At 42.5% G+C, this 17,400-nt stretch overlaps 1 protein-coding gene across 1 annotated transcript in view; it reads left to right on the top strand.

The window, feature by feature from the left end:
- insrb (insulin receptor b) overlaps positions 1-17,400 on the top strand; it is a 97,214-nt gene that overhangs the window by 14,075 nt on the left and 65,739 nt on the right. Inside the window, exon 2 of the mRNA XM_049586948.1 lies at positions 10,853-11,401. Coding sequence (XP_049442905.1) covers positions 10,853-11,401 — 549 coding nt within the window. The remainder of the gene's footprint in view (positions 1-10,852; positions 11,402-17,400) is intronic.

The following is a 17,400-nucleotide window of genomic DNA, read 5'->3' as shown; positions in this document are numbered from 1 at the left end:
AGTCTTCTGTCTGTTCCCAAATGCTTCGACTATGTCAGGAATGCTGCCCCCCCCCCCCCTCCCCCCCCAACATGCTTTTTATTTGTTTGGAGCACCACCTGGTTTAGCTGTTTTGTAAGGCGTGGCCAGAATTTTTTCAGACTTTTTTTTTCTTTTGGTTTGTGTATTACCAGCTGTCCAATTATTTTCTAGACAGGGAACATGTTGGTTGCAAACGGTCATGGAGTAACGCGGAAAGACTGAATGGATCACTGTGATTGTGTGTGTGTATCTGTCACAGCGAACATGTCAGGTTCGATTTACTTGCAGATGCAGTTTGCATCAGTGGTCTGCATTTTAAATTCTTTGATGTGACTTTCTTTTCAAAAGGTTAAATTGCACTGTGCTGTGCTACAGAAGCATTTGAGGCAGAGGGAAGGAGAGAGGGCTGGAAATGGAATGAGGAACTGAGCAGTGAGGGAAAAACCTCAGATACAAAGACAATGAACATCTTATCTGCTTTACATATGGACTGAGGATATTACATTCTTTGGCCTTTGTTTGCTGGTTTTGAGTATGGAGTCAGAGCGTGGAGACAGGCTAGCAGTCTGTAAGGTCGCCAGATAAAATGTGTTTTATTATCTAGGACATTATGGGCAAGTTGGAGCCCTTCTTTTAACCCCTTGTTCTGTTTCTGAGTGTAAAAGGGCAAGCTGGAAAGATCTTAGAGTCTTAGTCATTCTATCTCATATCAGTCTTAGATGTAAGACGGACATGAGACATGTTTCACTGTCAGACATGGTGTGCCCACACTGTGGATATTTGGTGTTTGGGTTGGTGGACATGGACTCGAGGGATCAGTTCCTATCAGGTACCCTGTCACTCTAGGAGGATGTCAAACAGGGCCGTCTACACATATACTGCTCTTGTTCCCTCTGCCTTCTTTTCCTCCACTTTGCCCTCACACCTCTTTTTTTCTCTCCTCTCTCTCAGCAGCCTTGAGCCCAAGGTCGAGCCAAGGTTGGTGGAAGTAGAAAATAGTGAGTCATTGTTTTTAAGAACAAGTGACAGTGACCCGGCACCTCAGCACCTTTCTCTCTGTTTATATTTCAACTCTTTGTCTCCCTCTGTCTGCACCTATCCTTACTCCTCTTCCTCCATCCCTCCCTCCCTCTCTCCTTTGCCAGTGCCGGAAGGTAGATGCAAGGAGGCGAGCCAAAGTCACCAGTGTGATCTGATTTAGGCCTCTCTTTTCTTGGCCAGCCATCTGACAGCGCAGGGCCTGCATGTTGCTCTTTTCTACCCGCTTCAATCTGCCACGGCCTGGCCCGGTGCCACAGCTGTAACGGGACCCAGCGTTGTGTATAAATAGGCTAGGCCAGCTCCCCTTGCCATGCTCCTCAATGGGAAGCTGAGGCAATGAAGGAACAGGTGCTCCAACCCACACACTCCCTCTCTCCGCTCCGTTTTCCTTTCCCAAGCACCCCCCACACACACCTTTATCTGATGTCCTCAAATGTGGAAGCACAGGTCAGTCACGATGCACGTGTTCGCTACGCTCTCTTGTAGTATCACTCAGTCGTTGTCCCCTCAGAAGATTTCTTCTTGAAAGTATTTCCTGTGTGGTTTAATGTAATGGCGCGCTGATCTTATTTCCACTCTTCAAACTGCCCCCCTCTCGGTCTTTCCCTGGCTCACGTACTGTTATTTTGGTCCTCGACTCTCTTTGTTTTGGAGGTACAAGTTGGTACATGTTAATCAAAATGCCTCTCATGCAGTTTCTCAGCATCATTTTTCACTGTGGAAGCCACAGCTTGGCAGTGGGCGCACGGGGAGCTGGCTTTACTTCTCAGGACTTTCCACAGCTATATTAACAAACAAATGCATTTTTCCACTGGCAGTCCACTTGGCACGGCGGCAGCATATTCTCTCTCCCGGGGTTTGTTCAGCAACTGAGCTGTTGACAAATCTATAATCAGCAGATCACCTCATCGGGGGCAACGTGCGTCTAAGCTGACAGAGAGAGGAAACTTCTCACAGTCCAGAGTTAGCTGCCACCTGGTTTCATGCTAGACAGGTCTGGTTTCACGCTAAGCTAACGTGCAGCCGCCCTCTGCTACAGTGAAAGGCAGAGGCAGGTTGGTCCCCGGGCCACAGAGGGCTCCACTCTCACCTTCTAAAACTGCCGCTGTGATCCACTTTCTCACTGCCAGCCAGCTACTGTTAGTTGATGCATATTAAATTCTCTGCAGGGAGCACAACTCTAAAAATAAGAGAAGAATCTGTCTGAAATTGTAGCTACACTATAACGGAGGCTGCAGCTGTGGGTGCTCACTGAATAGTGGAGATGGCAGTTTCTGTCAGAGATAGCCGTTACATTGGTATGACCTCAGTTGCACCGGTCATGCCCAAGTAAGCTGTATTTGAGTATTACAGTGAGCTGTAATTATGGCGAGCTTATTCTGTGAGCTAATTCTGCTCCATATTTGACAAGGAGAGGGAGTAAAGATGTGAAAGAGACAGATGATGACGAGCTAAAATGGCAGGGAGCTAAAGCGGAATTTGCCAATATTTCTGCCGTTTAACAGATGTCTCTAGAGTAACATAGGATGAGTGCAAATTGAAAAAATGTTTGCTTTTTTTGATCACACTCGTGACAAACAGCCAATACTTATGATTTAGAGCCGCCCTGGACAATATTCCTATGATCTAAGCGATATCTGCAAGAACAAGTGGGGGGAGAGAGTTTAGACTGACGATCACAGTGTTGCAAGCATGCTGCATAAACCGCAATCTTCCATTCCACAAAGCCTTGATTTGCAGCGTAGTAAAATCTAAATCATCATCATTATATTTATTTCAGGCGTCATCCTTATGAATACATTTTCGTTGTAAAATACAGAACTACTGCAACATTTACGCCTAACGTCCACACTAACCTGGTGTTTGGGAACCCCTGAAATGGAGACCTTTGGAATTGCTTTTGACCTTTTCTTAGTTTGAAAACTTGCGGGTTGGATTTTAGTCTAAATAGGCAGAAACAGTCACCCACGTTCACTTCCTGATTGGGTCTTATCAGTCATAGCATGTCAAGTCAAAACATTATAGCTAGGTCTACATACCTTCTGTGAGTTTATCTTTCTTGTGTGAGTACTCCTTTCCCATTGCCATGACTTCCTCCAGTGATGGCTAATGCTCTCAGCCAATATGTGCAATTGCAGAGGAGACAATCCTTCCTGTCTACATTGGTACACTCATGCCCAGTGTTCGTGAATGGTCACATGATATGCATTTTTAGGCAAGTTAATGTCACTGGGAATGATTCTGAAACTGTGCTAAAAACCTTGTATGTACAGAGATTGGATGCCCGTGTGGATGTGTCCTTAGTTCCCACCATATAACTTTTTCACACTGTGGCTGAAGTGCATCCACAGCATTTAGGTTTTCTGTGGGAATGTGAGCCAGGACATGCAGAAAGTTCATCTATTTTCAGAATGGCACCTTATAATCAAAATCTGCTCTGTTGCCAAGTAGATTAAAAGTAGTGGAATGTCTTGAGACATTGTTGGAGTAATTTTGACATCGTAGTTTCAAGTTACAAACTTTCACATCACGGAGAGCAGAAGGACTGAGTAGATTATACATACACCGTGTCACTATACAGTACTCACACAGCCTGTACTATTACTATTTATATTGTGCTCTGAAAGGGTTGTGTGTGAGCAAGGAGGTTATGCCAAAATATTATAATCAAAATCTGTTAGAGCAGTTTAGAGGTCTAAATAAGTTGAGGCGACGTCAGTGCTGAAGTTTAATTTTAGGGCTGAACAATCTCTCGTTTCAGCATCAACATAGCAATGTGAGTATGTGCTGTAGTCACGTGCGTACATGGCAGTGTGACAAGGCCAGTTAGACTCACCATCATAAACTAGGAAATTATTTTAGTGGTTGATAGAAAAAGAAAACTATCAAAATTAACTTTTATGACTAATCCTGAAAGTAAACAGTCAATCCCTGTGATAAATAACATAATTTAGCCTCATTAAATTACAGTTTGGTTACTGGTTTCACATGCATGCTCTCTCTGCACAACAGTCAGTCTCAGTGCAGACTAAAGGTCTTCAGTAGAGTTTGGAAAACTGCAGATATCTGTTGATTCTTTTATTATTTATCAATCTATACTGGAAAATAATATACATTTCAGTGTTGTTTTTTCCAAGTATTGTGAGTCCTATCCTGTCCTGGCATATTTCATTGTGCTCTATTGCCTGTGCATGGAGGATTGGCCACTATTAATGGTGGTCATGTCATATTAAAATAACACTAAAGCATACCTACTTTAGCTGCGGCCTTCACTGGAACAGTTTGGGCAATTTATTCAGTTACTGTTAAAGCACAAATATGTGAATAGACCTCATAACTATTCCAGCAGCACACTCAGTGACAAGTCTAGACGGTATCTTTTTAGACGTGTTATCAAGAGAAGTGACTGAGGATGCAGTTCCTCGACACGTCTCTGTAAAAAATTTTGAAAAGGAATTTGTTAATCTCCTATTGAGGACTTAAACTCATTCACCTCACTCCATCTCCAAGCTTTTTTCCTCCGCTGTTTCTGTTTGTCTGACACCCCGCTATACCTCCCTACTTCCTCCTCCTCTTCTCATTCCTGCTGCCAAATTAAGTGTCAAACAGACAGGGAAGGCGGGTGGATGGCCCACATTTCTCCTATAGAGATCCACAGTATGGTACAGTACGTTCCAGTCTGTGCTCTGTTATTCCATTCTGTGCTCCGATACAGACCTCGCCCCCCTCCGCTGCCCCGCGGGCTCATTAGTGGCTGATTGGGTTGTTATTGTAATTAAGAGCTCCTGTACAGCCAGTGAGAGCACCAAGCTGTCTGCTTATGGGTGGTCCTCAGTGGGAGGGTGGGCTTTAGAGGGGTCACGGTCATTGTCCACCAAACCCCCCATGTACACACTGTCTACCAGGTTGTTTTTTTTATATTGAGCTCTGTTTATGTGAGTGAAAATGTAAATTAAAACAGCAGTTCACAGTGTAGTTTTTGTGTCAGAGCAATTTTCTTTCTTCAGATGACAAAAAAAAAGAGATTGTGCAGCAGGTGTCTTTACGATCATACATCCACTCATCAGCTCAGTTTGTTGAGTTTTTTATGTTATAGGTGATGATTGGTTATTGTTGTGTTTGTGGTCAATAGGTAGCAACACCCCCCCTCCCGTGAGGCCATGTGTGTGCATCTTGCTTGTCATGTAACAGTGGTCCATAGCGGCCTTCCATTCATGCATGTGATCACCAACCGTCCTGTAGGTCCCTTACGTCACCCTGTGTTCCTGCCTGGGCTCAGGTTACACTTTCACCCCCTCACTCCCCTCCCATCATTTCCCCCTCCCCTTCACCCCTTTTTCCTCCCCCCACCCCTTTTGCCCACGACCCGTTTCCCTCTGACTCAATCTCCCTATTCGCGCTCTTTGCCTCTCCTGTCCCCCTGCTCCTAAACCTGGGAGGAGAGAGGGAGGAGATGGCTCATTATTTTAAAGACACAGTGGCTCTCACAGCCAACCCCCGACTGCATAACAACCCTTCCTCCACTCCTTTACTCTCCCTCCTCCTCCTCTTCTCCTCTTCCCCATCTGCCCCCCGATGACCCACGTCTCCCCCCCCCCTCACTCCTGCCCCCTCTCTCTCGTTCCTGACAGTTGAAAACAAGACTCCATTTTGCGGAGGGAGCTCCCACCAGCACCGTGTACTGCTTCCCCTCATGGCCCACTAACATTTCTTTGTGTCAATAAAGCGTCTCCAACAGGAGATGTGACACATATGCTAGCCTGTTAGCACGCTGTGTGAAGAGAAAGACCTCACCTCCACTAACGCACCTCTTACTTGCCTTGTGAAAAATACATTAATGTGAAAAGGTCATGTTTATGTCCTCTTGGTGTTTTCTTGAAGATCACTGTGGGCAGAGGTGAGTTGCACCCTGGCCCTGTTGGTGTTGCGTAACGTAGTTTGTTATGTTGTCGTGTTGCACAATAGGTATCCGGTTAGTTCTGCAGGCTGACAGCGAGTGGGTGGCCTGTAGGCCTGTTTGATGTGTCCAGGAGATAAGGCAGGAGGGGCCGAGAGGTGTAAGGTTGCTGTTATCACTGGGAATAACACCAACTGCCACATAGTGGAGGAAGAAGTGTGTTTTTGTGTTTTGGTTTCTGATACAGTATGTGTCTAATAAAGAGGGTGCGGCCAGGGCAAAGTGGCTAGCTAGTGTGAATGAGTAGCTGTTGTTGTTTCAAACTCCGCTTTATCTGATGAGATGTGTAACAGCTGAAATGGATTTATTGTTTTATTTTATGGGTTGTTTTTGGCTGCTGGCAAGGCTGGCTGCGAGGGGGAAGTGTGCAAAGTTGAGCTGGCTTTGGCCACGTCCGCACTAATGTAAATACTCCATTTAAATGTTTTCTGTCCAAGCTAGTGTTATCAGATTGTTCTCGTAATGATGGAAGTAATTTCAGTACACGATGAATGACAGACAGTGCCCACTTGTTGCTGTCTGACCTAGTTGACCATGAATGGATGACAGTGTTTTTCCTCCATGCTAAAAATGTCAGTGACGGAAAGTGGGTACTTATTATTATATCATTATATGATTTTGAATTTGTATTTTAATTAAAATGATTTTGTCATTTTCTTTTAGGACTGCAACTAACAATTATTTTCATTCTCCATTAATCTGTTGATTATTTTATGAATTAATCGAATAGTTGTTTGAGCTACAAAACATCAGAAAATTATGAAAAATTAATTAGTTTCCATAAGCTCAAGATGATGTCCTTAAGTGTCTTGTTTTGTCCACAATCTAAAGATGTTCAGTTCACTGTCATAGAGGAGTGAAGAAACCAGAAAAAAAAATCACATTTAAGAAGCTAAAAAACAAGTATTTTGACTTTTTTTTTTCTTTAAAAATCTACTTAAACTGGGGCGTCGGTGGCTTAGTGGCAGAGCGGGCGCCCCATGTACAGGGCTGTTGCCGCAGCGGCCCGGGTTCGAGTCCAGCCTGTGGCCCTTTGCTGCATGTCATCCCCCCTCTCTCTCTCCCCCTTTCACGCTTGACTGTCCTATCTATAAAGGCAAAATGCCCCAAAAAATATCTTTAAAAAAAAAAAAAAATCTACTTAAACTGATTCATCAATTAACAAATTAGTTGCCTATTAATTCAGTAATTGGCAACTAATCAAGTAGGCTAGTTGTTGCAGCTCTACACTTTACATAACTATGTTGATTAGAAAGGTATTGACGTAGTACGTTTGCAAGACAAAGGCTGGTTTAAAATTCCAGTAAACTGGCGGCGTCATCGGTCGAAGCTCTGTACTGATTACATGCTGATATTATCATGCATCCCTACTCTGTATTTGTCCTCAAGTTGCTGGTGGGTCACCGTGACCAATATGAAGACATTTGGATGTCCTGTTCGCTACTGGTTTACCAGTGTAAAGCTGAATGAATAACAGCATGGCTGCACTTGTGTACAGAGGAGTAAAGTTGATAGCCACTGTTTAATATCTCACCTGCACAATTCCTTTTATCTGAAAGGTTTTGTCACCATGTCAAATACGATAACTGTTATCAACATACCTGCCTATGTTTCATTACTCTTTTGTAAGGTGTCCTACAGAGGCAAAAAAGATTTGGACATTCAGTCTTGGTATCGCGTGTGTATGTTTCTCTTCAGTTAAAAATGTTATTGGATAATAGACGAGTGAATTGTGAAGCTCATTTTATTTTATTCTGATTTATTCGATGGTATCAGGCACATTCACAGAGATAATTTACATATCTTGCTTGAAATAATGTGAAACACTGATGCGTTGCATGGATATTAAAATGTTAATTCGATTTTTTTCTTCCTGATCCAGACATTTTTATATAAGGTTGGCACTTTGCAAACTTTTTCCACTCTGACATATTTCCACACCTGAGTTACTCACCTCTATTACGTGCTGTTGTAGTAAACAACACTGTTTTATTTGGCAGTGTAGTGATTACAGGCTTTATTGGCTGCTGTCCATTACAAGAAGTCACTTAAACCATTCCATTGATGTGCTGCTGGTCAGAGTTTGTACCTGGATTGTTGACGTTTGTCTTGCAAACCATTAACAGAATGGGAAGTTAATAGGTAGCTTACACCTGGGAAATGACGACAGTCAATAACAACTCAATAAAACCAAGTCGTCCACTGCAATGAATTCTGACTTTCTTTCTTCTTAAGATGCATGTTGTGGTGCAGTTAATTATTTTTTTGCATGTGCAAAGTGGCAGAGGGGGTTGTGCGTAATAAATGGGAAGCGTATCAAAAGGTGGCGAGCAGATGGGGTTCACACCATTAAGATGCATGAAAGACACTTACAGAGTGTGATTAGCAGGTGTGTGTCACTATCATCGATTTGAAAGCAGCAGACTACATGGAGACAGATCGCTTCTGTGATAAGAGGCTCATTTTACCCTACATGCACAAGCGCAGGACCCTTTTCAATAATTTTGTTTGTACAAATTGAACTTGTATTGATGACAGATATTCACATTTGATTAACAAAACGGGTTAAAGGCTAAATATGATTAGTTTCCTGCTTTTTTTGAACAGTTAGTGTTGCTTTTATTTGCATTTCATTCAGCCTTCTTTCCTCATCCTCTGTGTTAGAACCGTAATCCAGTAAACGACTCAGAGAAGTAGCCTAATGTTTGTTTATGTGTTGACGGCCAAGCTTGTTTATATTTTTTTGGGGTGATATGGTCCGAGAAACATCCCACCGGACCTGTATGACCATTCTTGATGTTTTTTATGGAGGGCAGTTCATAGAAAGGTGAGGTTTCAAGGAAAATGGTTGCACGGCTTTGGCAAGGTGTGTGAGCAGTATTGTTGCTCTCTTTCTTTTTGGAACTTGAACCTGTGTTTGTAAAAGTTGAAATGAAAATTATTGATATAATGGCACCAATAGAAATATTTTGTATTGTATTTTGTAAGACACATCTTATATTATTTAAACTACGAAGCATTCTTCCCTCCTCCTCGCTTTAACTCATTTTAATACACTGGAAATGTGTATCTTATTATTTGTAGTGAGCAACAGCAGCATGCCTCCTCTCTTTGTACATCTCCTTAAGTAACAGTCCCCTAATGAATTCTCCACTCCTCTGATGTGTGTGTGTGTGTGTGTGTGTGAGTAAGTGTGTGTGCATGCATTTGCTGGTCCAAATGTGGGCTTGTGTGTATGTGCCAGTGTGCAGCAGCTAAAGAGTATGAATGAGCATGGATAAGCATTTTGCTTCCAGGCTTCATTTCTGTTAACCCCTTCATGTCTGCTTCATTCAGATCAGACAGTGCCATACAGTAATTTCCTCTCTGGAGGAATATGCTGGAGCCAATGAGAAGAGAGACTGTGTGTGTGTGTGTGTGTGTGTGTGTGTGTGTGTGTGTGTAATAGAGAGAGGGAGGGAGAGAGCGCTTGCGGCCAGTCAGATTGTAGAGGGGACTTTAGCGAGGCTGTTTCATGAATGGCTCTGCTCTACTTAATGCAGATCACTGGTGGTTTCATGGCTTAAATGGGAAAAAGACGGATCTGTTGATGTTCATATCTGCTTGTTTTGATACCGTTACGAATCGATGAGGACTCTTGTGCCTGTTTGGTCTGTTACTGTAAGCCACCATTAAGGAATGACATGTCTTTCCATTCATACTGCGATGTGAAACCATGAATCAGTTAATTAGTCGATCAGTAGAAAAATATCGACCTATTTCTACTGTTTTGGTCGGTTAATCTTTTAGTCATTTTTCTGCTACCAAACATACCCTAAAACCATCTTCTCAGTGCTGTGGATTTGATGCTTAACTTAATCTTACATGATGAACTTGCAATTTAATGGCAAATAGTGATAGTTTCATGATTTCCTTTTAATAGCTAAACAATTCATTTGTTAATGGAAAACAAAATAAAACATTGAATTTATGCTGCATTCTCATGCTCTTTGGATGGTCCAATTTCCTGAGTCAGGAAGTCGTTCCTCTGACTTTGCTGTGTTCGTGAGCTTTAAGATGTAATGTGGAAATAACATGAACGCTACAGAGAAAATGTGTTGTATCTGGTCGTTCAGAGCACTGCAACAACGCCTTAATAACAGATTGAAGCTCTATATGAGAAGTGATTTTGTTTCAGACTTGTTGCTGCACCAGTACATCCTCAACAACTACTCAAATAACTTCCCACTCCATATGGTAACACTTACAACTTCAAACAATATTACAGATTACATGTGTGCAACAAATTGACATGCAAAACGTGAATAAAAAATACACTTAATTACCATCAACCGAACATTTGCATATATGACGTTAACTGCAACTTGTGTACCAAAGTTTCCGACGACTTTCCGAGTTGTTGTACCGTCTTGAGGGCATGATCACATGAATTTTCCCAGTCAGGAACTTATTTTTCTGACTATTCTGACACATAAATGCAGGGTAACTCCACTCTGAAACAGTTTAAGCAAAGAGGAACCTTATAACTTTCATGATGGTGGGATTTATTCCAGGGCTGTAGCAAAGTCTTCCTAATAACCTGACAACTGAGTGTAAATACACATTTGCTGATGTGGTCTGGAACTGTTGTCTGATGTAAATTGTTCTAGCAGAGCTGTGTTTTTAATGGGCAGCTCCCTGGTGTAAATTTATTTTGGATGAATAAATGAGAAGAAGGGCAAAGTTAAAAAAAAAAACCTATTGTAAACATTAATGAAACTATTTCAAAACACTTGTGTTGTATGACTGGCTTATTATTGTTTCTGACATCTCCCTCCCTCTTTATCCTTCTAGTCTGCCAGAGTAAGGACATCCGGAACAATGTGACCAACCTCCAGTCGCTGGAGAACTGCACCATCATCGAGGGCCACCTGAAGATTCTGCTCATGTTTAAGACCAAGGCTGAGGACTTCCGAGGTCTCAGCTACCCGAAGCTGCGAGTTGTGACTGACTATGTGCTGCTGTTCAGGGTCTACGGCCTCGAGGCTCTCGGCGATCTCTTCCCCAACCTGACGGTGATCCGCGGAAACAACCTCTTCTTCAACTACGCTCTTGTGATTTACGAGATGCTGCAGTTGAAGGAGGTGGGCCTGCACAGCCTCATGAATATCACCCGGGGCGCCGTGAGGATCGAGAAGAATCCGGACCTGTGCTACCTGGCCACCCTGGACTGGTCCAAGATCCTGGACTCGGTGGAGGACAACTTCATCGTGGCCAATAAGAATGACAGAGAGTGTGGGGACGTGTGTCCCGGCACGGCTCAAGGTCAGACCATCTGCCCACAGAACACCATCAACGGACACTTCAGGGGACGATGCTGGTCACAGAACCACTGCCAGAGAAGTAAGTGTATATGTGTCTCAATGTGCTTTAAACAGTGGAGGGCTTACTCTGTTTTTTTCCCCTCATACACTCCCATATTTCTAGATTCAGTTTGACTTACAAGCGAGGATCATTATCGCTCACTTTCATTGCAAATAACCGTCCATAACTCTGCTTGATAGTCATAGAAAAAGATGCTCCTTATAAACCCAGAACTTGCCTGAGAATCCTACATCCTTGGGTACATTGCAAACAGGAACTGCTAATATCTAAATTGGCATGGTTCTTATTTGTCAAAGTGTAAAATAATACAGAGTAAAACCAAGGGCTCAAGTTGTAGCCCAAAGCTAATAACTGACTCTATGGCATCATTACACTTCCTGTTTACAACCTCAGCAGCTGTGTCAAGTTTTCCTGAGGGGTTGATCGGTGTCAGGTGTTTAAACCAGCCTGGTATTTTGATAAATAGGAAAAAAAGACTAAACGTTGGCTTATGGAGCAGTGGAAAAATCTCCATATTGACTGGCTGTTGTGTACAGACATGATAGTATAGCACCTTTCCAGAATCCATCACGCTGTTCATTGTAAAGTGGTCCATTGAGACACATAATGAGAAAATGCACTGGAGATTTTTTTTTCCTCCCAGAAATCAATTGAGACGACTGATGTTTTCATTCCAAATGGTTTATGTAATGATTTTCATGATGCGTAGGGTTGCTCCTAATATCAGAAGCCAGGGGTCGTGGACTCCCTCTGATTAGCATTCATTGACTGGAGCATTGTGGGCAAGTGATCTGTAATTACAGGCTCGGGATCTGCTTGATGTGTGAAATGACTCAACTGCATTGTTGAGTCAGGGAACTGCAAGCTCAAAGGTAGGCATTATAGGAAGAGAAATGCAATGAACAGAAGAAGGTTAAAAACGAGAGAGTCAATGGACATGAATAAACGGTATAGTACACTTGTTTGTTAAAAATTGTACAGATTTTCTCTCCTTTTGGTAGAAATGAGCTGTGGGTTTGCTTGGTGCTGCAGCCAGCTGCCAGTATGTCGGCCAGTCAGTCAGTCAGTCTTTCCTCTCCTACCATAAACACAGAGAATGGCTTCTATTGTAAGACGCACAGAGAGAATGCTTATTATTTTTTTAAGGCGATTATAGCTTGTGTTGTTTTTTCTCCTCTGTCTCTGTGTCTGACAGAAAGGCTAGCGTTCAAAGCATAATGACCTCGGCCATGTTTATACTTTAACATTGACTGTTGCAGCCCGCATATAATGTTGGCTCCTCGATTTTCTGCCAGGTCTCACTGTCGGGAAAGTAATACAGGAAATAGCTCTTTTTGTGTCTCAGCCTCTGTCTCTACACACACACACACGCAAACACACACATTGCCCTAGAGTTTTGACTTCGACAAGGTGTACAGGATTCAATTTGTTTTAATGGTGTGGTAAATCAATTAGTAGCATTACAGATAAAGAGCAATGACACATCAGATTGCGTTGCCCAGCACTCCAGGTGTTGGAAAACTTTCTTAAAAAAGTTTCTCATAATAAAATTAGCCCTACATAGAAACCCACATTTTTGAGACAGTTAAAAAATATGGTTGGGAGACATTTTTAAAATCTTTATGGACACATTACATTGTATACAGTTGCATTGTGAGTTAGCTATGGCTAGCAAAATACTAGCTAATTAGCTAGCTAACATATAGCTACATTGAGAGGAATTAGCCTAATGGCTGATCAACATCGTCAGCCAGGTTTGCTTTCTCATTATTTCTGTGGTAACATGAAAGAGATTTGGAAAAGAACAGACAGGTTGGATGCTAACCTATTTTTAAAACGACATGAATTATCGTTAGCCAGAGAAGATCAAGGCTAATGTCCCTTTACGTTATCTCCGTAAAGCTACGTACTGCCCCAAAATAGCTAATGCAACTTTCCACCGTAAAGAGACATTAGTCTCTCTTTACGGTGGAAAGGGATGGGACACATCTTTTCATCCTCTTTCTTTACTTCACTTTTCTTCGTTGATGGGAAGCCACAATTTTCGTTGTTTTACCTTGGTCATTAAGGTTAACATCGTGAATATATCCTTCCATGCCATACTTTAGTCCTTGCTGTCGATTTTTTGAGGCTTTATCGCCTGACTCCCACTAACGATTATTTTCATTGTCGACTATTCTGTCAATTATTTCTTCGATTAGTCGACTAATCATTTCATCGAAAAATGTGTTAAAATGTTGAAAAATGTCGGTTTGTCTCGCCCAAACCCCAAAATTACGTCATCTAATGTCTTGTTTCATACTCACGCCAAAGGGTTTTAGTTCACTGTCACGGGAGAGTGTGTAAAGCTGCCAATATCTGAATGTAAGAAGCTGCAGTAAGAGTATTTTGGGGTACTTTCATAGTACTTTTCTATGAAAAATTACTCAAACCGACTGGCGACTACTAAAATAGTCACCGATTATTTTAATAATCGATTAGTCATCAATTAGTCGACTAATTGTGGCAGCCCTACTGTCCAGTCACAGTAACTAAGGGGTCAGGACTTGGTCAGTTAAGAGCGCAAAATTCAAATGTTAGGCAAATGAAAAGAAACACGTTTGTCATTGATACTTGTGCAGAACCTGAGTCTGTATTTATCAAAGAAAAAGTTTTGGAATTAAGTGTAAGATTATAAAAGCTGACTGAGAAATACTTTCAAATTTAAGAGAGCACCAAATGTCCTCTAAATTGTTTAAAAGTATATCTTAAATGATTGCAGTACAGGACAGAGGTGAGTACACATCTGTCTGGGACGTGTTTTGAAGTGTCTTTTTCCACTTCCCATGCATCGTCACTGTCAGGTACTAAATTACCTTCAAGAACTTTTTCTACTCCTGTGTTGAGTAAGTGTTAATCTTTTAAGTTTGATAACTACGAGCCGTAGACTCGATTTCAAAGACAAACTCCCCGACCATTAACAAAAAGAATGTCAGCTGATAAACACAAGTAGGTGCACAGTACATCAAACAACTTGTTGTACATGTGCGTTCATGTCTCCTTTGCTGCGGATAGGCCAGGGGAGCAGGTATGACGCTGTGCTCTGCGTCACGTGACAGGCTCCAGTTTAGTCAAGAGCTGTGTGTCAAAGCAGGAGCCATTTCTAGAACATGATGCAATGGCTGTCTGCCCCCGCGGCGGGGGGAGTGTGAGTGTGAGTGTGAGTGTGTGTGTGTATGGAGGCTACACACAGGGATGATATGTGTACACTTACTGTAAATGCTTGCGGGTGTCCGTTTGTGTTTGATGTATGTGTGCTTAAGTGCATGTTCCCACTGGTGGTGAGAGCCACAGTTCAACTTGTCCATGTTTTTAGTCCACATCAGCCAAACCTTACTTTTCTCAAATCAGGGCTGTTTTAGATTCAAATAATATACAAACAAAAGCATTATTAGTGTGACAGCAATTATAACAATGGCCATAGTGACAGTATATGATTAGCAATGAGTTTTTAAAACTGTTTAACACCACTTTTACACAGCGTGTTGTTATGCAGGCATGTTTCAGCCCCACATGAGATAAAAGGATGTGAGATGTTAACATCAAGAAGGAGAAATGTCTTGTTTCCCTTGGGTGCTTGTGCAGTGATATACAGTGAAACACGTGCTGGGTGGTGGCGTGAGGAAACTCTCGGATCTTTAATTAGGGCTTCTGTGAATGAAAACTCACAGTCAGTCGAACTTGGATGTGCACATACACACGTGTGCGTGTGCACCAAAGATGCGGGCACAGGGCGGAGGAACATTAGATGGGGCATTAAAGTTTATGTGTGAGTGGAAACTGGGGGGTTGTTTTTGTTGTGTTTTTACAGGGTTCCAGTTGCCTTAGGTAAGAGCCAAGGGAGAGCCTGCATTCCTCTGATCTTACACATGCTCCTTACAAGCAGGAAAACCACTGCGAGTGTGTGTGTGAACCAAGACATGTCATGTTTAACTGTGCAGGGCCCTTAAGTAACTTGTTGGCAATCCAAACAGCCTGGATAGAGTATAAGATTTGACATTCATTGCCCAGTGCGATTTTCTCTGTTTTTTGTGTGTGTGTGATGCACACACGTGTTTTGTGCGTATGTGCCTCCTTTATATTCACAACGTTGTGCAGGTAGCTTTTCGGGTGTGGAGGTCAGTCCAGTAGTAGTAGCTTTGTCAAGTGCACTCAGGCTGCAATTTTCGTAGCTTTTACAAGCTGTCAGCAGTTACTGTGGCTTCGTTGCCTGATTGAATGTTGGTGGTTGCTTGTTTTCCTCTGGACAACGGTAGAGTGCATTTCGATCAAGGACTGTAGTCTGCTGTATGCAGGCTGTGTTGTGCTGTAGCGCAGAGCATCAGAAATTCCCAATTTATGTCATAGATGCTGTTCTTTTTTTAAGGCATCAAATTTTAAATACACTAAAATCCTTGAATCACAAGTTAGTTTTTCTACGTGGACAATTCTGTGGACCGAAGCAGCTGAAATGTCTTTGAGCAGTGAATTCCTACCTGTTCCACACGTGCCCTTCTGCAGCTGACCCTGCAGATGAATGTCCCAATGGAAAACAGAGTGAAAATAATTATTTCTCAGTCAAGGATCACAAGTGTAAAAAAATGTTTGCTACTGGTGTTGAAATACAGCATTGGCAAGAAAATGAAGAGAAGGGGAAAGTTCGCAGGTCTGAGATCAGCGGGGTTCATAGATCACCGGCACCTGCTTTTAAATGAGACAGACCTGATGTGTAGGCATGTGGATACAACCTCAGCACAAGCACACGTTTGCACAAGATGCACCCAGGATGAGTTAAATGACAGTTTTGATTAATGTGATCCATCTTAGGCTCTTTACTGTCTTCGAACGTAGTGGTTTTGTTTTGATATGAAAGTAGTAGTGTACTTCTTATTTTATTTATTCCCATTTTTTTAAAAGCATTTGTGCGCAATAAGAAGAATAGAAGAGGGGTGAACTTCTAAACGAGACACAGCACTATTTACAGAGGACAGACAGATGGATAGTAGACGCACACAAAGGCAGCTTGCTAGTTGGAAAGCAAGCACACAAGACCGAGGACTGGATTAACAAATGGGAGGTAAAGAGAGAAAAAAGTCGAGATAGAGAGGAAGTAAGGGTAATATTCACAGATGAGAGAAAGAGGGAATGGGAGCAAACAGTCGATCTCCTGTTTAGATAAGGCAGTCTGTTGCTGAGGCCCGGCACACTGTGTTCAGCCTCACAGACACCAGCCAGCACTGTGCTTGCACAACTCACACAAAAACACACTCAAACAAGCAGGAGCAGAGAAAGCTTTTCAGGTCAAAGTTCACTTCGCCTGCGCCTACGTGCTTTGTTGTTTGCTGCGATTGTTTTCAGTCACACAAACAAACACACACACACACACACACACACACACCAGCACTCAGAGTCACAGCTTCACCTCCCAGTGACAAAAGTCACAGTGGGAAAATGCCCTCTTTTCATTACACATACAACTTTCAGACCGTCACACAGGTTAAACCTGCACTGGTGGTCGATCTAAATGGGTTGGCGTGCGTCATTCGGCGTGGCTTTGTGACCCTCCTACTGACCAGAGTTGAACACGGGTCGGACTGCCCAGCTCTGAGCAGGCCTCTCTACTGGGAACGGGAATTTAATTTCATTATATGGGCGTTTAAGAGACATTCAAGTAACGTCCAAGCTTTTGTAAAAACAGAGACTGAGGCAGAAAGCACAGGAGGGGTTGAGCAGAGGAAAGGGAGCGTGAGGAGAATTGAAAATGAAACATCATGGTGTTTACAGTACTTTATGTTATTCTCAGGAACTGGAACTTTATATCCACAGAGCAGCTGTACTCTGTGAGTGGTAATGAACATCTGACGGCACTCACATTTTGCCCACATGTATGTTGAGAGAGCCATTTGTCGATTTAGTGTGAGTTTGCCTAATCAAGTCGATATCTTAGTTCTGGTAGGTATGTTTTACGTTTATTTCTGTATTTTATGTTTATGTCCTTG

This window comes from Epinephelus fuscoguttatus, linkage group LG10 (assembly GCF_011397635.1).
Source record: "Epinephelus fuscoguttatus linkage group LG10, E.fuscoguttatus.final_Chr_v1".
Lineage (NCBI taxonomy): Eukaryota > Metazoa > Chordata > Actinopteri > Perciformes > Serranidae > Epinephelus > Epinephelus fuscoguttatus.
The sequence above is the reverse complement of the archived record's forward strand: the minus strand, read 5'-3'. Positions and strand labels throughout refer to the sequence as shown.